At 37.9% G+C, this 21,996-nt stretch overlaps 1 protein-coding gene across 1 annotated transcript in view; it reads left to right on the top strand.

The window, feature by feature from the left end:
• Nucleotides 1–21,996, top strand: part of Itgb8 (integrin subunit beta 8) — a 96,226-nt gene that overhangs the window by 72,582 nt on the left and 1,648 nt on the right. Inside the window, exons 8-12 of the mRNA XM_038337934.1 lie at nucleotides 7,639–7,728; nucleotides 12,428–12,562; nucleotides 14,837–15,239; nucleotides 18,010–18,235; nucleotides 19,307–19,413. Of these exons, the coding sequence (XP_038193862.1) occupies nucleotides 7,639–7,728; nucleotides 12,428–12,562; nucleotides 14,837–15,239; nucleotides 18,010–18,235; nucleotides 19,307–19,413 (961 nt within the window). The remainder of the gene's footprint in view (nucleotides 1–7,638; nucleotides 7,729–12,427; nucleotides 12,563–14,836; nucleotides 15,240–18,009; nucleotides 18,236–19,306; nucleotides 19,414–21,996) is intronic.

Below are 21,996 nucleotides of genomic sequence, written 5' to 3' on the forward strand. Positions count from 1 at the left end.
ATATATACAAAATAGATGCCTATATCCAGAATATATATATTCTGTTTGAGCGTTACTTTTACGTACAAGTGTTCAGGTCTGACGTGGGTTTAGATAATTTACTAAAACCTGTCAGGGACTCATCCCTAGAGAAAAATGATTCTTCTTCTTTCTGTAGCCTTTGATTGCCTTGTAACTTTTCATCTAAGGGTGGGGCCTTGTGAAATTGCTTCCATCATGCTGTTATGTTGACTGGTATCATCATCATACAGATCTTGTTGAGACAGTCAGACAGTTGAGATTTCATGGGTGAAGCTTCACAGTCATGCCTGGCATGATTGAAGCAGGCATCCTGGTCCCCCTTCCTTGTAATCTCTTTGTCCCTTCTTCCATGACTTTCCAGAGGAGCCATGGGTGTAGGAATTGTATTTAGTTGTACTGATTTTTCAACAGCACCTAGCTTTGGTCTAGATAATATAGCAAAGAACCAGCAGAAGCCATGGAAGTGGCTAGGCTAGCCAAAGCTTGTACATAACAATTATCTCTGTGATTCCCAGAGCCCTTCGGTGTATGTGAGACTCACAAGCAAAGCAAACATTGTACAGCAATACTAATCTGGAGTGCCACGTAGCTTCCAAAGGATAAATGGGCTGTACCTGTTGCAGTACTTTTCTTTCCCAGTCTTCTTAGGGCGGCTCTTCCAGGATACTCTGTTACTGGTTTCCATGAAACCATTATACCTCACTCAGCTGTTCTCTCCTCACTCAGCCTTCATCTTTTTTTTACAAGATTTGCTTTTTCCTTCTGTTCTCTATTCTAAACCTCTTGCAGTATCCCATTTGCTTTGCCTTTATTTATTTACCTATTTATTTATTTGTTTTCAACCTTCAAGTGACCACATTTTCTTTTGACTTAAAAAAAAATGCTGAAACTGATTTCCATCTTCTACAAAGCTTGTGTTTCCTTCACTAGTTAACCTCATTTCTAATGACAATGCCATCATCTGATAATGCAACTTTATGTGTATTGCTATTCTCTTTGAAATTTATGATGAGACTTTAATTCCTTGATTCCCCAAATGTATATATACACCATGGAATCATCTTTTAACATAATAGCAAATCAAAATTCACAAGAGTTGGTTTTGGTCCAAACTGAATGGTGCAAACCACAAACAGCTTCTATTTGCTGAGTCCCTATCAATTTTCAGACTTGGAGCATAGAGACAGCCATTCTTGCAGTTCTCTTAGCTATACCAAACAAGCATGGCATTGTGAAAATGCTCATTTCAAGAAGAGCAAACATTTAGAGAGGTTAAAAACTTGCCTGGTTTTCTAACGAGTCAAGTCCTGGGCTTTTAACCTTTAACAGCTGACCTTTAATTTCTATGCAGTCAGTCCACAACCCCAGAGAAGCTAGGTAACAAGGAGAACCCTAAGAGAAACATTTTTTGCCCCATGTATCTCTACTGTTGATTGTTTCGTCATGTGTTACTGGTTACTGACACCAGGGTTTCCCTCTCTTTGTAAATATGCCATTGACTGATAAAATACAAAACCAAGTTTCTGATCAACTGAATTGTGTGCAAGGTAAGAATTACTGTGCTCTCCAAGCCCAATGAGCTCTGTGCAGCGTTCCAAGTACCGCTACTATTGGTTTTCTGACAGGTGCCATTTTTAAATTAATTATTCTTTAAGGAAACACATAACAATCTTAGCTCCCACTCCCTACACCTTCACCCTAACCCCATCTCCATCCACTCCTAAGAGAGGGGTAAGGCTTCCCATGGGAAGTCAACAAAGTCTTAACACATTGCTTTTGAGGCAGGACCAAGGCCCTCCACACTATATCTAGGCTGAACAAGGTATTCCTCCAGGTACAATGGGTTCCAAAAAGTAGGTACAACCAGTAGGAATAAATCCTGGTATCACTGTCAGTGGCCCTACAGACTGCACCTACCATACAACAGTCACCACATTCCAAAGGACAAGCTTGATCCAATGCTGGTTCCCCTACTGTTGGGCCTGAGTGGGTGAGCTTCCATTAACTCCAGTAAGCTGTTTCAATGGGGATTCCAATCATGGTCCTGACCCCTCTGCTCATATTATCACTCTTCTCTGTCTTCAACTGGGCTTGGGGAGCTCAGCTCAGTGTTCTGCTGTGGATCTCTGCATCTGCTTCCATCAGATGCTGGATGAAGGTTCTATGATGACAATTAAAGTAGTCATCACTCTGTCTACAGGGCAAGGCCAATTCAGGCACCCTCTCCATAATTGCTTAGGGTTCATCCTTGTGGATTTCTGGGAATTTCTCTAGTGCCAGGTTTCTTGTTAGCCCCATAATGCCTCCCTCAGTCAAGTTATCTCTTTCCTTGTCCTCCCTCTCTGTCCTTCCCCCATCTCAGCCATCCTGTTCCATTAAGTTATCTCCCCTCCTCTTCTTCTTCCTTCCTCCTTTCCTTCTGCCCTCCTTTAACCCCTGACCCCCAGAATTCTAATTTTTTCAGGAGATCTTGTCTATTTCCCCTTCCCATGGGGAAATCGATGTATGTTTCTCTTAGGGTTCTCCTTATTACCTAGCTTCTCTGGGGTTGTGGACTGTAGGCTTGTTACACTTTGCTTTACATCTAATATTCACTTATGAGTGAGTACATACCATGTTCTCCTTTCTGGGTCTGGGTGACCTCACTCAGGATGTTTTTCTCTAGTTCCATCCATTCACACAGAAATTTCAATGTCATTGTTTTTTACAACTGAGTAGTCCTCTATTGTGTAAATGTTCTACATTTTCTTTATCCATTCTTCAGTTGAGGGGCATCTAGGTTGTTTCCAGGTTCTGGCTCTTACAAATAATGCTGCTATGAACATAGTTGAGAAAATGTCCTTGTGGAATGATTGAGGATTATTTGGGTATATGTCCAAGAGTAGTATTTCTGGGTTTGAGGTAGGTTGATTCCCAATTTTCTGAGAAACCACCATACTGATTTCCAAGTGGCTATACGACTTTACACTCACACCAGCAATGGAGGAGTGTTCCCCTTACTCCACATCTTCTCCAGCATAAGAAGCTATCCTTGGTGGTTTTGATCTTAGCCATTGTGAGTGGTATAGAATGGTATCCCAGAGTAATTTTGATTTGCATTTCCCTGATGGCTAAAAATGTTGTACACTTCCTTAAGTATCTTTTTTGACACTTTTTGTCTATTTTGACAAGAATTTGAGATTCTTGTGCTGAGAATTCTGTTTAGATCTGTACCCCAATTTTTGATTGGATTATTTGTATTTTGATGTCTAGTTTCTTGAGTTCATTACATATTTTGGAGATCAGTCATCTGTCTGATGTGGGGTTAGTGAAGATCTTTTCCCATTCTGTAGGCTGCTGTTTTGTTTTGTTTACTGTGTCCTTTGCTTTACAGAAACCTCTCAGTTTCAAGAGGTCCTATTTATTTACTGTTGCTCCCAGTGTCTGTGCTACTCATGCTATCTTCAGGAAGTGGTCTCCTGTGCTTATGCACCGAAGGCTAATTCCCACTGTTTTTTCTATGAGGTTAAGTGTAGCTGGATTTATATTGAGGTCTTTGATACATTTGGACTTGAGATTTGTGCAGGTGGAGAGATATGGATCTATTTTCATTCTTCTACATGCTAACATCTATTTATGCCAGCATCAGTTTTTGAAGATACTTCCTTTTTTCCATTGTAGAATTTTAGTTTCTATGTCAAAAATCAGGTGTTCATACGTGTGTGGATTAATATCCAGGTCTTCTATTTGATTCCATTGGTCCACCTGTCTGTTTTTATGCCAATACCAAGCAGTTTTCATTACTGTAGCTCTATAGAGCTTGATGTCAAGGATGGTAATGCTTCCAGAAGTCCCTTTATTGTAGAAGATTGTTTTGGCTATCCTGGATTTTCTGTTTTTCCATATGAAGTTGAATATTATTATTTTGAGGTCTGTAAAGAATTGTGTTGGCATTTTGATGGGGATTGTATTGAATATGTAGATTGCATTTGGTAGGACTGCCATTTTATTATGTTGAACCTACCTATCCAAGAGCATGGGAGATCTTTCCATTTTATGATCTTCTTCAATGACTTAAAATTCTTGTCATACACGTCTTTTGGTGCTGGAAATCCTTCTGTATATATGTTGCTTTTGTTGGTTAATGAATAAAGTTGCTTTCAGCTAATTGCTTAGCAGAGTAAAGTCAGGCAGAACAGAGATGTAGAGAAAGAGTAGATGGATTTGGGGAGATGCCATGTAGATGTTGCCCAAGGAAACAGACACCTGGGAACTTTACTGGTAAACCAGAAGCCTCATGGTAAAATATAAAATAATGGAAATGGGTTAATTTAATGTATAAGAGCTAGCTAGCAATATGATTAAACTATTGACCAAGCCGTGTTTAAAATAATATTGTTTCTGAGCAATTATTTTATGTCTGGGCAGTCAGGAACAAATGGACAAGCCCAGACTATAGTCTTTCACTCCTTTGGCTAGTGTTTCCTCAAGATATTTTGTGTTATTTGATGCTATTGTTAATGGTGATATTTCTCTGATTTCTTTCTCAGCCAGTTTATCATTTGTATATAGGAGGGCTATTGATTTTTTTTTTAGTTGAATTTGTATCCTGCCACTTTACTGAAGGTGTTTATCTTCCCTGGTAGGAATTCCTGACAGAATTTTTGGGGTCACTTATGTATAACATCGTATCATCTGCAAATAGTCAAAGTTTGACTTTTCCTTTCTGATTTGTATCTCTTTGGTCTCCTTTGTAGTCTTATTGCTGTAGCTAGAACTTTGAGTACTATGTGGAATAGATATGAAGAGAATGGACAGCCTTGTCTTGTCCCTGATTTTAGTGGAATCACTTTAAGCTTCTCTCCATTTATTTTAATGTTGAATGTCAGTTTGCTGTATCTTGCTTTTATTATGCTTATCTGTGATCTCTTCAAGACCTTTATCATGAAGGGCTATTGGATTTTGTTGAATGCTTTTTCAGCATCCAGTGAGATGATCATGTTTTCTTTTTTTTAAGTTTATTTATATGGTGAATTACATGGATAAATTTTCACATGTAGAACCATCCCTGCATCTTTAGGGGTGAAGCTGTGGTTTTTTATTGTCTGCAACAATCTCTCCAGGACCTCTAGCTTTCAGGGTTTTCATTGAGAAGTTAAGTATAATTCTATTAAGTCTGCCTTTATGTATTACTTGGCCTTTTTCCTTTGTAGCTCTTAATATTCTTTCTTTACTCTGTATGTTTAGTGTTTTGATTATTATATGGCAAATGGACTTTTGTTTGTTCCATCTATTTGGTGTTCTGTAGGCTTCTTGTACCTTCATAGGCATATCCTTCTTTAGGTTAGGAACATTTCTTCTATGATTTTGTTGAATATATTTTCTGTGCCTTTGAGCTGGAGTTCTTCTCCTTCCTCTATTCATATTATTATTAGGTTTGGTCTTTCCATGGTGTCCCATATTTCCTTGATGTTTTGTGTTAACAATTTGTTGGATTTAACATATTCTTTGACAGATAAATCTATTTCTTGTATGGTATCTTCAATACCTGAGATTGTCTTATTTGTCTCTTGTATTCTATAGTTCCTATTTGTTTACCAAGATTTTCCATTTCCAGAATTCCCTCAGTTAGTTTTTTTATTGCTTTTATTTCAGTTTTCAAGTCTTGAACTGTTTGCTTCAACTGTTTGATTGCTTTTTCTTGGGTTTCTTTAAGAGATTTACTGACTTCTTCCAACTTTTTGTTTGTCTTTTCTTCCATTTCTTTAAGGGAATTTTTAATTTCCTTTTTAATGTTGTCTATCATCTTCATAAAGTTATGTTTAATTTCATTTTTTTTCTGCTTTTCCTGGGTTAGGGTGATCGGGTTTTCTTGTTGTATGACTACTGGGTTCTGGTGTTACCATTTTGCTTTTTAGGTTGTTGAATGAATTCTTGCATTGGTACCTACCCATCTCTTCCTCCAGTTGGAGCAAGCAGTGTCTTTTCCTCTTGATCCAATCCTTGCTGTCAGTGTCTGTGTCTCAGGGAGTCACTGGGGTCTCCAGGGATGGGTGGTTATGGGGTAGAGTAGAATTCTCTGATCAGTGGCTGGAGAGCTGATCACTCACCTCTTGGCTAGCTCTGTGCAATTACAGACTGTGCATCAGAGTTTCTCTGAGGTTTGCGGAGGATGGGTGGGCTTGGGGGTGAAGTGGAACTTGAGCTTACAGGGTCCAATCAATGTGTGTCGGGGGAGGGGTTGGAGCAGCCTACCTGACAGGCGTCATTTTTATAAACCAGGTTTATGTGGGTTAAATGGCACTGGTAATTGTCTCCTAGGTCCATTCTCTACCGGTCTACCTAGACAATTCACTGAAACCACAGGTATATCAAAGATATTCTCTAAAGCAGAACGTTCTGTTGAAATCATCTTTTGCTTTCAACAGATAGGTCTCTCAGGACAAAGAAAACCATTTGACCTTGTCTATCTCTCTAGCTTCATTCCCTAAACTGTTTCCTGCCTTGTACTTGTCTCTTCAGCTATGCTTTTAACTGTGTGTGTGTGCATATGCTCATCAGGCTGTGCCCTTCCTGGGTGCATGGTTCTTACTCTCTTCCCATCCCATAGAACCTATTCTCCCTTCTTGCTAAGCTCTCACTTATCCTTTAGACAAAGCTTTAAAGTCACTTTCTTGGGGAAATGGTCCATGACAATATTCCTCAGATTGAAATGCTGGCTGGTGTCTCTCCTCACAGCACCCGGGTGCATCTCCATTGTGTCACGTGTATGGTGCTTTGTGAAATTGCTCCCTAAGGATTGAAACTGTCTCAGAACAGTTTATTATAGTGTTCAGTGAGAGTTCTTTGCTGAGACATTAAAATTACTAAGTGATATATTTCCCCATGACTTGAGATTACAAATCCATTCTGTCTAAGCCTGGCTGACACACACAACTTGGTGATGTTTATGAGTAGAAAAAGAATAATAAAAGTGAACTCTGATGCTTTCATAATCTGCTTTCCTCATCATAACTCTGCACAGTAGACTGGGAAGCTGTTGCTCATTCTCATATCCTCTCAAGAGACACCCAGAGTTTTACTCATCAGCTCCATGAAGCTCAAACCTTAACCTTCCACCTGGCCCAGCCTGTCCTGACGTGTCATTCCACAGAAGAGTATTTACATTAAATATGTTCCTATGTCGCATGGGAACAGAGTTTAGGAACTAAAAGAGAACTGGGAATACCAACTATAAATATTAAAGTATTTGCAAATTGCAGTTCTAGAGTAAATCATTTTCAAGTGTACATTTTGAATCTCTAAGTGGAGAAAGCAACCACAGAGCTTTATCAACTTACTTGCCCACAGAGCTCTGTTCATGTTAAAAATAGTTTAGGAAACGCTGAGCTAACTTTAATTGGGGTTGAGGTCATGTAATTCAGGACATACAGCAAATACTCACACACAAGACCACACACACTGACATTCTAAGTTCTCTGAACTGGCAACCCTCTTAGCTTGCTTGTGGTTTTTGTCATTTTTTTCATTCACATAATGACTTGCGTTTCAGAGAGCTACAAAATGTTTAATGTCTTGATTGTTCACTGTTCCCATGCTACTATTATATCATGTACCTGTGACTCACATGTTTGACAGGACCTTCTGCCCCTTTTGCCTGGTGCCATTGCTGGAGAGATAGAATCCAAAGCTGCAAATCTCAACAATTTAGTAGTAGAAGCCTACAAGGTATGTACCGCCCATGCAGTTTTCTCCAAGTCAACTTTTACTACCATTTTTGTGACAAGGTACAAAGCAATACTGCTGCATCTTGCAAGGAGTGACAGAAAGAATGTTAGACTGGGAACTTAGAGCCGGGGTTATCCCTAAATGAACCACAAACCAGCAATGCTGTCTTATGCTTGGAAGAGTCTGTTCTTTTCTCTGTGCCTCCCTTGTCCCAAGGATAGGTGAACCAAGATTGGTCCAGCCATCTAAGTTTCCTTCCAAATTGAAAGTTCAGTGAGTCACCAGCTTGTCACAAAAGTTTGGATAGTTTCCTACATCATAAATTTAGCAACAAGAAAGCAGGTCAGAATTGTCCTTTTTAGAATTCAAAGTGTATTCCTAAATTACACGACTGTGTCCTACAACTTATGAGACAATACCAGCTGAAATATTTCCTCAGATAACACGGATTCTATTACACAGTATATGAAGCCTTTACAAAAAAGCATAAGGCACATGGAAAATACTAATATTAATATAATTCTTCTATTATATTATATTGTGTGTATGTTAGAGAATTGGAACAATTTAATTAAAGAAATCAATGATCTATTAAACACATCTTCACAGTGACAGATACAACATATTTAAATATGATCATGACCTTTAGCAATAACCTCAATAAGTATGTAATTTCAATAACTTACCAAAATAAATATTTAATCAAATTCTTCTAAGATGTTACTTTTATTTGACGATATAAGAAGTGTATGATAAAGTAGCCCTCTTGTAATTTAATATATTTGATAATAGATGGGCACAGGAAAGAAAAAGTGAGTGAAATATATTCTGTATTAAGTATGAAAACATAAATTATTTACTTGAACTGCCTTAACATCTGCATTTCTATACATTGACCTAAGCTTTAATTGTTATCCCCTTTACCTCACCATGTTTTCTTTTATGTAAATGAATATTGTAACCATCATAGGCTAACTTCTCAGATCAAGAACAGCAAATGTAAGAAAATATTCCCATCTACCAATGTTACAGTATTGTATTTCCTTAGAAGGAACTATTTTCATAATTTAAATAAAATGCTAGCTATTAAGATCAGTTACTGCACAAGAAAATATTTACATGATAAAATTTTCACACAGAAATTACATCACATTGCCGGGCGGTGGTGGCGCACGCCTTTAATCCCAGCACTCGGGAGGCAGAGGCAGACGGATCTCTGTGAGTTCGAGACCAGCCTGGTCTACAAGAGCTAGCTCCAGGACAGGCTCCAAAGCCACAGAGAAACTCTGTCTCGAAAAACCAAAAAAAAAAAAAAAAAAAAAAAAAAAAAAAAAAAAAAAAAAGAAATTACATCACACAATGATAAGCTGTGTCCCTAAAAGTTTATATAATTACCACCAAAGATATATTAAAACTGCGTTAGTATGAAAAACAGAAACTTTTTCCAACAATGTGAAAATGTACCTATTAAAAATTTTACATGATAATAAAAAAATAAAAAATAAATAAATTTAGCAACAAAATAAAACAAAAACCATGCTGTTATTTAAAGAACAATATTTAGTGGTAAATGGACTCTTGAAGATGCAGCGATCACTGAAGGGCTTTGGAAGGGTCTCCATGATCAGTCATTGTAGTGTTCCATCAATTATCATTTTCACTGAAGCAGGCAAGAGTTCCTTTCGCAGTTCTCCTTTGGGGTCATTAGCTGTGTGCCGTCATTAGTCCTGGGAAGAAGAGATGCATGAAGTTTTAAGGAAACATCTGGTCTCCCAAACTGGATATTTTCTCATTAGAAAGCTCTATAAAACTGCTACCACTAACTTTTCTTTTCATGTCATAACTTTCTATACATGAATGACTTCATTTAATTCACACACCTGACCTATCAGGCAACAATTTGTAGTCCCATTGTATAGTTGTAGAAACAAAGAAGTAAGCAAATTAACCATAGTGCACACAGCCAATAAGCAGAGGTATCAGGATAAAATTCCGGGTGTTACTCCTTTTCGCAACTGCTTCCAGCTGTGTGATATGGTTTGTTTATCTTTCTTTCTTTGATTTTTTTTAAACAGGGCAGCAAAAACTATGGTTTATTCTTCCATGGATTTATGGGCCAGTTATAAAGTCTTACTTTTCCAGATTTTCTGCCTGCCTGCTTGCCTGCCACGGAGAATTAAAGTGTCAAGAGAGCCACAGAGCTGGGAAAATCGCTCTGGCTGCTTTGCTAATTGTCTTCAGGCAGCACCTGCTTGCAACTTGGGTTTAAAGCAGGGAGGCAGAGGTGGGAAGCAGACGTAGGGCAGAAAATGAAGAAACTGTTTAAACATATTCTTCTTTAAAGAAATAAATCTTGCTAGGTTTGTTTTTGCAGAGGATTTCTTTACTGTCTGAAAACTGCATAGAATGAAGTGAACTTAGGTATCTTGAATTACATTTCTCACTATCATATAAAAAATGTTAGATCTTAGAGCTGAAGAGACGGCTTAGTGGTTAAGAACACTTGCTTCTCTTCCAAAGGATAAAGGTTCAGTTCCCAGCACCCACATGGTAGCTCACAACAGTTTCTAACTACAGTCCCAGAAGATCCATCATTACCCCTTCCTGGCCTCCATCAGCACTGCACACACTTACATACATGCAGGCAAATCATTCTTACACATTTCTTAAAACATTAGATTCATGGAATTTTGTATTAAGATAAGCAAAACATATCCATACATCATTCCTATTAGTAGTTTGTTCTTAAGAAGTCATCCAGATGAAAAGGGAGTTTATACAATCAGTCTTTTCAGTTACTACAGTGCATCTCCATTATATTATCCCAACATACATAAGCTGGTTTCTTTTCTGTTTCTTTGTTTGGTAAGCACAGTATAGACTTGGGCTCCTAATTCTGCTGCCTCAGCCTCTTCCTGAGTCCCTAAGGTTATAAGCACATACCACCACATCTAACTTTTTAAACCTTTGTGTCAGACTTAGGAAAAATGAGACAGGAAACTAGGAGTAAGACATTGTCTCAAGCAGTAAAAGCAGACAGCACTGTTTGACCTTACATTCTTTGCCTTGTGCAGATGTGTGGCTACCTTATCCCACTGCGCTTCTGTATAACCTTGCTGTGGAAGAATATTAATGAACTTAAAAAAAAAACTGACTTTGACTAAGCTAATCTCCTTAAGAGTCTATTATTTTTAAGTGCGCATATCTTCAAAATTCTTTTAGAATTTTGTTTTCAAAGCTAAAGAGAAACAATTCACAATTCATTGAAGTATTAGGAATCAGAAAATAAATAGCGTCTCTCCCAACACCTCTTAGCTATAAAACAGCATTTTGTAGGCTTCTACAAGACCTTTTAGACAAGAATGATTTAAGTTTAACATTTCACCAGAACCTTGATTTCCAAAGCACAAGGTTGAAAAAATATTGTAGAAATTTGACTTCACATTATATTTCAAAAACATTGGCTCAAGTGGTTTGAGATCTTATAGGAACAGAAAGCATGGCATGGGAGGCATGTCTTGACCCGACAGCCAATACATATCCGCATTGTTTCACACCATTGAAAGCTTCTTCTGATTTACCAGAATTCTCTGAATATGCAGAGCTTGGCAAGAGAAAATTGTGCATGTTTGTGTGTATGTGTCTGAAGTAGTCTTGGCTATACAAATAATATTCATGAACTTGAGAAAAACAAACAAAAAATATTTTATCAGAATTCCATGATGAGAGATACTGTTGAAGAAGTAAAATTACTTCACTAAAGAATTAGAAGCCATTGGAAGCTTTCCCTTCACATGCTACAACCCATTCTCCTTACGTATCTACATAGTCCACATTTCGGTTATTTTTGTTTACAAGTAGAAATTCAGGATTTTTCCATCTACCAGGCTCAGATTTATGTGACCACATGCATGCACATCTAAATGATATATTTAAAGTAGCTGTATCCTTTGGAACTGAAAGTTTGTGATGGAAGAAATTAGTGTGTGCCCAATATATGACATCATGCAGTAGACGTTTTCTGACTGAACCTATGAATGATGGTGTAAATATATGCATGGTTTTGTACCCTCTGAAAAGTCCTGCTTTAGAATTAAGGATTGGAGAAAAGCATTATGGATCAAGGACATGCAGATTTGGTAAAACCCTAAGCCCTTCTTCGAGAACCTTGTATGATGGTGTTTCACTAGGGATTCCTGTTCATAGCCACAGTTTAGAAATGCTATCCCCACAAAACTATATGTTTCAACTTTATATTTATAAAACACTAGCTTTTCATGATAATTAAAGTGCTTAAAATTCAAGTTTCTTTTTTGTCAAAATCTTGTTTCCTGTTGTAAATTGTTAAAATTCACTTCTGAGAATGTTTCTTTAAATTTCCTCATTAAATATCATCAGTATGATTTTGAAAGATTATCATTTCAACATTTGATAAGAGAAATATTTCTAAAGTTATTAAAATGTGTAATCATAGACGTGGAAGATCAAGCCATTTCAACAAGCTGATCACTCAGTATTTCCTACATGTTTTAAATATAATTGGGTTATTAAAAGGAACCATCATTTTATTCATTTTTTCACAGATCAGCTTTGATTAAGTTAAATATTAAATCTAGAATGACATAATATGTATGAGTCTGCTTTGTTGCTTATACTATTAACTACTGCTATATGTAATTAAAAACCAATGTTTCTGCAGAAACTCATTTCAGAAGTAAAAGTGCAAATGGAAAATCAGATACATGGTGTCTATTTTAACATCACTGCCATCTGTCCGGATGGGACCAGAAAGCCAGGTGCAATTGGATGTGGAAATGTGACAAGCAATGATGAAGTATGTAGTGTGTGTTTTTCTTGTTTTAAGAAAAATTGTTTGGTATGCTTTCTCATGAAAAAGATCAAACTACTATAAAAAATGCTACTAACTACAAGTGTCTTATTTGAACTTTAAAATAGCCTTCTTGTCTCTTCTCAAAGTTTCTTCTTAATGTAATTGACTATTCTCTCAAATGTCCAAGTTAACATAAGTATGTATTGTCTTAAGTACTTAGTAAATATTAGTAGCAATACATTTTGTGGCACAGTTGGTCTAATGAGGAAATCACATCCTTTCTAGCAAGGAGTATTTGTAGTTATACTAGGGACAAAGTATTTTTAATTTCAAATCTTCTCATTCTCAGAGTATGGGATTGAAAGTAGCCATAGGAAAGAATGGGACAGTTGATAAAAGCAAAGAATTCCAAAATCTTTCATTTTTGATGGCCTCAAGAATAAGATAAAAGAAATTTGTTAAAAGCAGTCTTATCAGAAGGATGACACCATTTATCCAATAACTAGAAAGGGTGTGGGATGCCAAGGGAGAACTCCAGTTTCAGCATTATCAAGATGCAGGAGCAAATGAGAAGTTCACAGCAGAGCACAGCAGGCAGGGTACTCTCTGTGGGGTGCTGGGGTTGGGGTGTCAGCTCTCCAGCATCATTTACTTCTGCTGCATCTGAATGACCTAGGTGAGAAAATTCCAAATTTTTCTTACTTCTCACTCTAAGGTTCAGTAATTTTATTACTTTAATTACATCCTGTGTTAGGAAGGAGGAATTTTTGAAGTCCTAAAGATCTAAGATTAAGTCAAAGAGAGTACGTTTTCCTCTTCAGTCAGAATAAATTTTTCCTCATGGGAACGTTATAAGCTGTGGGTAGTGTGATTGTGCCATAAGGCGTGTATCTTTAATTAATTATTCCAAGCTTCTAATGCTGTAGTTTCCTCTCTATTTATCACTTGGATATTGTTCAAAAGACATCATATACTAGTTTGTATAATACACATTTGATTTCTGCTAGAGAAAAGCTTTTTGTAGCAGTGTAACACTAAGTTAATTGCTGAAAACAAATCCAAGACTCTTGAATTTACAACAGTGATTTGCCTTCTTTCTTACATGGCTTCTTGCTTTGAATATATCCTCTTCAACTAAGTTGTATAAACAGTTTGACTCCCAGGAGTAGGTTATTCTACTACTTATAATAGCAGTGACCACATCATTTTACACATCTGTGAATCCTTAAAATTCTTAGAGGTAGAGACAACCTGAGTACAAAGCGACACCAACCGCACTGATTTTGATGTGATAAATCCAATGCAAGTACCTTGCACAGAAAAGCCTAAGTGTAGGCCTTTTATTTCCTGCTACATAATTTCTAATTGAAAAGCCCAGAATACTTTATTTTAATCTTGGAATTTAATTATTGCAATGAATGTCAGTTCAATACTCATACACACATATAAATATGTGTATATATACATACATATAATGTATATATACACATATGTATATATGTATGTATGTATAAACTTTCTGATTTACCCAAAGCACCTGAAGAAAATATAGATATTAAATCAGTCATGTTATGGATAAACAAGGAATTAGAAAACAAGGAAGAAAACTGTCAGAAAAATAAACTGTAGTTCTAGGAGAAAAAAAATTCTTAATTCTTGCCAAAACATTGTTAGTTCTGGAATGGCTTCTGCAGGGTGACAACAAAGTGATTCTGTATTAAGGTCTTGAAATTGGAGAAAAAGTCCTAAGCCTCTTTCTCCTGAGTCACATCAGAGACAGCATTGTATTTTCCTTCATGAACAACCTGTATATGCTAAAGATCAACTCTGGGCCTTTACTTTGGCCTCTAGAAAATAGAATATAAATAGATAATATTGTCCATATGAATACCTTAGGATTCGGAGCCAGAAGAATAGAGACATGTTACTTTGGTTCACTGGCTCCTAATACCAAATGTTTACTAACCCTAAATTTCCAATTCAGAAAATAAACCATAGTTTCACCAGTTTTCTGTGAAACCAGTTATCTAAGGGGGCATAGACACTTGAGGGCATATGGTGATTTACAGGCCATTTAGCAATTGTTGCTTCCTTTAATTCTAATTGATCAGTGAAGTAAAAATGGAATTAAATGTTGGTTCTGTACCTACATGTGAAAAAGATTGAATGTGTGATTTGTAAATATTGTATCTCTAAGATATTCGTTGTTGATTCAATTATTACTGAATATAGTGTTCTAAAGATGTGAATATATTTACTTTTTCCTTTGAAATTTAGGTTCTTTTCAATGTAACAGTTGTGATGAAAATATGTGATGTCATGGGAGGAAAAAACTACGCAATAATTAAACCTATTGGTTTTAATGAGAGCACCACGGTCCACATACACAAAAGCTGCACCTGCCAGTGTGAGGACTGCAAAGGGTGCGAAGGACCGTGTGCCGAGGCAGCCCTGGATCCCACGTGTCCACAGTGTGATGACAGCAGATGTCACTTTGATGAAGACCAGCTTCCCTCTGAAACTTGCAAGTTGCAGGAGGATCAACCTGTCTGTAGTGGCCGAGGAATCTGTGTCTGTGGGAAATGTTTATGTGACAAAACCAAGCTTGGAAGAGTGTATGGCAGATACTGTGAAAAGGATGACTTTTCCTGTCCATATCACCATGGAAACGTGTGTGCTGGTGAGTTCATACACACAGGCAGTTGGAATTAATTACAACTATATTGATGTATACATGTGTGTATCCTTAAATCTGATGTGATGAAATGTTGTCACTCAACCCTAAATTTAAGTTCAAAACCTCATAGTCTATGAAATTAGGTCAAGGCAAGATCATATTTATATATTTTTTTTGATTTGCAAATAATATTCTTTATTTAAATAGTCCTGGGTTTGCTTTATCTGTGGATGACAAGAATCCATACTGTGTGAAAACAAACCATCATTTTACTGATGGAAGGCTTCTAATCTTATATGTGCTGGATCTTCTGGATGTCTCAAAGCAATTCCATTACGCAGAAGCAGCTCAATATATGGTGGCCAAAATGAATCATTAATTTTAACATATGGATCATGTGGAGCATCAAACATTCTATTTATAAGCATCTCTGTTATTTCATGCAGTGTTATCAGTTGTGCATTTGATGTTTGTATGTATTTCTTTTGCTTTTTACTATTCCCATCAGGCAGAGGATTTATATTTTTAGTCTGAGTACAGCAACTATTTTCTAAAATCAAAAGCTAAAATTAAATGTGAATTTCATGTATCCCTTGATCTTGGAAGGACTTACGCCAGCAAGGGAAGTTACGGGTGATGGCTGACACATTTCCTCGAAGAAAGAGGGTATTCTTCTCTCAAGGTCTGACTCATTCTGAAAAGTGGTACCCGTCCTGCTTGCTCAGAGGGTTTTATTTCTGTCAGGATGAGGGGAAGTGAGCTATAAAAATATAATTCCATTCACTGGAAAATCCTTAAAGCATCACTGTCTATGATATTGTAAGTTTGCAGCCACACCAACCTCGCCAATTGATTTTTAGAGAGCCACCACCAACAGAACAAAAGACACGCTTTTTAGAAAGCGCTTGATTGCTCAGTAACCCAAGAGTTTCCTCTGGCCACACACAGACCAGCTTTGGCAATGAAATACGATAAGATATAAATATCAAGATTATTTTTTGACTAATTCAGTTCACTGCCACCTACTGGTAAAAGTCCTGAAAAACCTATGCAGCATTTGAAAATTAAAATAAAATATATTTAAAATAAACTACCTTTTATTTTAATTCCTTGATTGGTTTTTCTCCAAAAAGGTAAGTTTACTTATCATAAAAATCCCTCTTTTGTATGTGCACATTAGTAAGGAAATATATGTTGAATTATTGGAAAATAAAGATCAAAAACTGTAAAATTTAATTCTCCTTTCTTGTATAGGCAGAAATCTTGTAAAGTACAGAAACACACTATTACAAACCGTCTTCTTATTCTATTATATACACAAAATGCTCTGTACTCTAGACATTTCTTCAGCTGTGACTAGAACTGTGGATAGAAAGGAGGAGAACTTCAGAATAAACAAGCAGTTGTCTATTATATTTTGTAGGGAAAAGAAATATTTTACAACGATGAAGAGAATGAAGTTTCTAGCATCAGTCAATAGAATTGTCTCTCTTAGCAATTTCATATACAACTAAAACCTGAGGTTCTGCTGTGTAATCTCAAACATCAATGTATTGACCCTGTCTATATGATTGTGACCACACACCTCACACACACAGAGGCAACTGAAAATCTGCTTTGAATTGCTTGTGTGAGCACAAGCTACAAGGCTCACATGCATTTTCCCTACCACATTCCCTTGGGGATGAAAACTCATGTTCACAGGTCAGCTGGCTAGGATTCAGCATGCTAGCTATATCAGGGAATGAGATATAGTGGGTGTTTCTTTGCCCGGCCTTCATTGGTTTTACACTTAGCAAATTGAGCTGATCCAGCAGTAGGCTTTAGGAACAATTAGCCTGTGAGGTACTCAGGAGTAAGAGAAGGGAGAGAGAGAAGAGAAAAGAAGGCAGAAAATATAGGGAAGAAAGAGAGGAAGGACATGGAGATAAAAAAAGGTGAAAAGGAAGTGTGTTTTTAGTAAAGATTTACTATATACTTAAAGTAAAGCAAGCTTGAGACATACTATATAAAACAAAATATACCACCTTTGGAGACTTCTATTTCACATTAACGTATTAAATTTTGGACACTTTCTATAGTCTAAAATCCACTTAATAATGTGTAGCCAAGATTTTATCAAGAAGTTAATTGTCTGTATAAATGCTTCCAGCCACACAAACACACACACACACACACACACACACACACACACACACACACACCTTTTTCTTTCTCATTGTATCACCTAGTAACAGCTCTTAGCACAGTTTAAGCCTGTCCTGCTAATCCCCTGCATTCTGTTCTGAGGATAAAGGAGATTATTTCAGCTTCTCGGAAGACCCATTTTTAACCACACCTGAGTCCACAGAAGCAGTAGCATGGCTGCCCTGTCATTCTGCAAAGCTTTCCTGGGGCCTAGTAACTGTGATGAGGGTAACCTGCAATCCACTGACCAAATATTTTCTTGCTGATTTCAAGTCAGCTCTTATGGCTTCATTATATTTATGTGCTTTTAATTTAAAATTTGAAAGCATAATGCCATTTAAGAAGTTAGGCAGCCACCAAAGTAGGGGCTTTCTTCATATATGTTAGCATAATATATTGGTAGAAGAAAATTATCTCCAATAGAACAGCTTTGAAAACAAACACTCATAAATATTGGCACTGCTTTGTCAAAACATGTAGAAACTGGTGCTGTTTCCATTCATAGGACTATTAAATGTTCCCATGGCAATGAAGTTACAAAGTTAGGGAGCCTGCTGACCCTGATCCTGCTGTGTCTCTGTTCTAGGGCACGGGGAGTGTGAAGGTGGCAGATGCCAGTGCTTCAGTGGCTGGGAAGGAGATCGGTGCCAGTGCCCATCAGCCTTAGCACAACACTGTGTCAATTCCAAGGGCCAAGTTTGCAGCGGAAGAGGCACCTGTGTGTGTGGCAGGTGTGAGTGCACTGACCCTAGGAGCATTGGCCGCCTCTGCGAGCACTGCCCAACCTGCCATCTTTCTTGCAATGAAAACTGGTATGTTTTGTCTCCAACATGAACAAAGCAATCTTTGCTGAAAGCTGTTTTTATTCTTTGTTCTGCCTTTTTAAATCTTAGTTGCTGGATCCTTAGTTACTATTATTCTAAAATAATGATGATGATGATGATTTAAAAAAAAAAAACTGAGTGGGACATTCTAAGAATTAGGATACTGAAGTTCCCATCTTTGGCTAGTAAGTTTCTTTGGAAAAATTAGAACAAATCTACATAAACTACTTTGTTTGGTTGGTTTTTAAAAATAGTTTTCTGAAAATGGAGGCTGTCAGCTAGCCTACTAATTGCTATTTAGCTGTGTGATGTACAATAAGCTGTTAAAACTCTGTGTCTTTGGTTAAAAATTGATGTGGGATTTAGGGTCTGGGCACCCCGGAAATGAATGATCAGTCTCCACTTACAAGATATAAGACTAATAACAATACCTTTGTGGAAGAATTGAAGTTGCTACGAAGCACTTAGGATGCACAAGTGGAAAGCCCTGTGTTACGTGACAGTGACGCTATAAACATATTTTCCAATGGCAATCTGAGACCTGCTAAAAAAGCACCTGTGTAAATGTCACTGTGTCTACAGTTTGCTTGTTTAAGTTTTTAAAACATGTACTTTCTCAGATCGGTAATGCAAATAAGAATTTTAGAAATAAGCATAGTAATTTATTTAAATCATTCAGAAATGTAATGTTTTACTATAATGAAGTTTATTCATTTGCTACTGGGTATTTAATGCAGGTCTCACATGTGTTGGGCAAGTTCTCTAGTAAGCGACATAGCCTGTCTTTTTTCTGTTTTAACTTTTGAGACAGTGTTTCACCCTGGCTGCTCCTGGATTTCCTCTACAGCTCAAGCAGCCCTAGAACATATAATCTTCCTGCCTCAGCCTTTCGTGTAGCTGGGATTCCTGGGCCACCAGGCCTTGTTGCTGGGATTAGTTCCCATTGGACCTAATCCCAATGTGTCCACTAGTTGCTGTTTTGTTGTTTTAATTTTCACAGGATGTATCAGTATGCAGTAACCCTTTTTGAAGCAGTAACCCTTTTCCCTTCCTGCACAGGAGCTGTGTGCAGTGTCTGCACTCGCACAATCTGTCTCAGGCTCTACTTGACCAATGCAAAACCTCCTGTGCTGTCATGGAAGAGCGTCGCATGGAGCAAGCATCAGGTAAGTGTGTGGAGGTTCCTGGGGCTGGAGGGCCTGCTGAGCATGACTTACTTCCTCAAGGAAGGAGCGGTGACTTCTTACTATTCCCTTATAAACACTTTGAAAGCAACTTTTACCACTCTGCCTCAGATACGTTTTAAAAAGTGTACTTCTTTGTATACACAATATTTCCTTGATGGTGCTCCATTTTTTAATCTCCCATAGATGGAATAGCAAAGTGGCCGGAGTCACCTCTCATCCTCACAGCTCTCTTCCTGTGCCACCTGCCTCCACCAAAGAGCAGGCAAATTATCCAGACAGACTTCCAGAAGCCAAAGCATAGGTGCCCCGTGGAGAGTAATTTCTCTAGGAGCTCAGGAGCCATGGCTTTTCTTTATAACCTACATCTGCTGCTGACCCTGCTGACCCTCCTCATATCTATCAACACTTTATTCTCCTGTTTCAAGTCAAACCCTAAGATTTGAAGTAATAATCTGCTGTGGCAACATAGCCAACTTCAAAAGGTTATGAGGCTGGACATGTAGTCTGTTGGGAGAGCACTTGCCTGACATGGGTAAAACCCCATGTTCAAGGCCCAGTAGCACATAAAACTGGGCATCATGGCACTTAACAGAACTTGAAATGTGGGGCCCAGGGGATCATAAGTTCAAGGTCAGCCTCAGATACATAGGGAAATCAAGGCTAGCCTGGGCCATGCGATACCTGCCTGTTACACTTAAAAGAAAAGAAAAAGAAAACTGAAAGAAAAAAAGATAAAACTTCAAGGTGAATATTCTAAATCTGACAAAATAGAATGTGTTAGTTTTAGGCTCATGACCTTAGCCTAAAGCATAGTAAGTGAAGGAACATCAGCCCATTTGTAAAGCTTCCTGAGACAACACCTTATCTATAAAACAGGGGGCAAGAACGGCATTGAAAAATTAAATGACACTAAATAAGCCAATGAACATTAAAGAAGTGCCTCAAGTCAGAGACTGAAGAGATGGCTTGGAGGTTAAGAGCACTGGCTGTTCTTTCAGAGGTCCTGAGTTCAATTCCCAGCAACCACATAGTGGCTCACAGTCATTGATAGTGACATCTGATGCCTTCTTTTTGCATGTAAGCATACACAGAGGTAGAATGTTATATACATAATAAAAAATCTTTAAATAAAATAAGAGGTTCCTCCAGTCAAAGGTGACATATAAATGGGAAAGAGTTATGTTCAAAAACTGCTTTGAAAAAAGTTTATTTGGGTACTCCCCCCCGCCCAGAAAAAAAACCCACCAAAGTTCCTTTGGCACAGGTCCAAGGTGTACATAGAAGTTATACTTGCAGTCAGGTCTTTAGAGACCAACCTATTGCACCCACTATTTCAAGAACTGAAAAGCCAGTCTTCAGAGGAACAGCAGAGTAGCAATATCCTGCACATCTGAGTTTCCTGTATTTCATTCTTGTCATGCTGATCTTAGCCCATGGTGAATTTGAAAAGAGTCCCATGTGCTGCCAGCTGAGGCTGCAGCAATCTCACTAGAAAGCCTAGTGACTTCTAATAAAGAAGGGCCCTACATGTCATTAATTATGTTAAGTAAACACTACTCTGACTTAAGGGTTATTGCACACAGTATTTCCTTAAATCTCTTTAGAAAAAGGCCCAGCCTGACCTCAGCTATGTAAAGCATGACCAGGGTCAAATGTTGGACCATCTATAACAACATGGGGAAAATGCATGCAGATTTGAACCCTCAAAGGGTCCTCTGATTAATACATTAGTAATATTTCTGAAATGAATCAGTAGCCACAGGGCTTCCCTACCCTTTACAACTATTTTACAAGGAGAGGAAAAGGGCATTTGTTAGGCACATCAATTACACTTAATCACACTTTCAGGGTCTCCTCTCACTCTCACGGCTAAGCTCCCACCAGGCAAATAGCCAGGAGTGGGATCAAGCCATGTGTCCCTCTGAGGATGGGTTCAGCCGATAGAGTAGACTAGGTCAACTAAGGGACATCAGTCTGTCAGGACATAAGCCATGAGGGTCACTAACCTGAAGGGAGCTATAGAAGATCAATTAGCACCACCTTTGTACACACATTTTGTATTCTGTCCCGATGACATCGTTAACAAGGAAACATTATGCTGCACTGGCTTCTATTGTTTCTATTCCGATACATAGGAGTGGGTGTGTCTTTGACCTTCTCAAGGTCTTTTGTCACTAATTGTTAGCAATGGTCTCTATTAAGTCTAACCTAGTTAGAAAAGACCTCTTGTCTTTTCTAAGCATTACTGAATCTTTGCCTTGTTCAAGAGGCATACTGAGTAATCATTGGACATTCAGGCCAGAATCAACAATACTTAGATGCTCGCTGCTCTGCTTATGGCCTTGGCACATCCCCTCCCTAGAGGCTTTTTCAGAGGCAACTGAAGCCTGCCGAATGGGTGGAGAAACATATGCTTCAGTCCCGGAAGTGATTTTATGAATCTGGGGCAGCTTGTGAGCTCTGTGGAATACCCATTATTGCGAAACCATGTTCCTCAAGGATGAGAGTAGACTTTGGGTAAGCATAGAGCCTGCAACTTTTCCAAGGACAGTTTGCCAGAGA

The sequence above is a fragment of the Arvicola amphibius genome, chromosome 7 (assembly GCF_903992535.2).
Source record: "Arvicola amphibius chromosome 7, mArvAmp1.2, whole genome shotgun sequence".
Classification (NCBI taxonomy): domain Eukaryota; kingdom Metazoa; phylum Chordata; class Mammalia; order Rodentia; family Cricetidae; genus Arvicola; species Arvicola amphibius.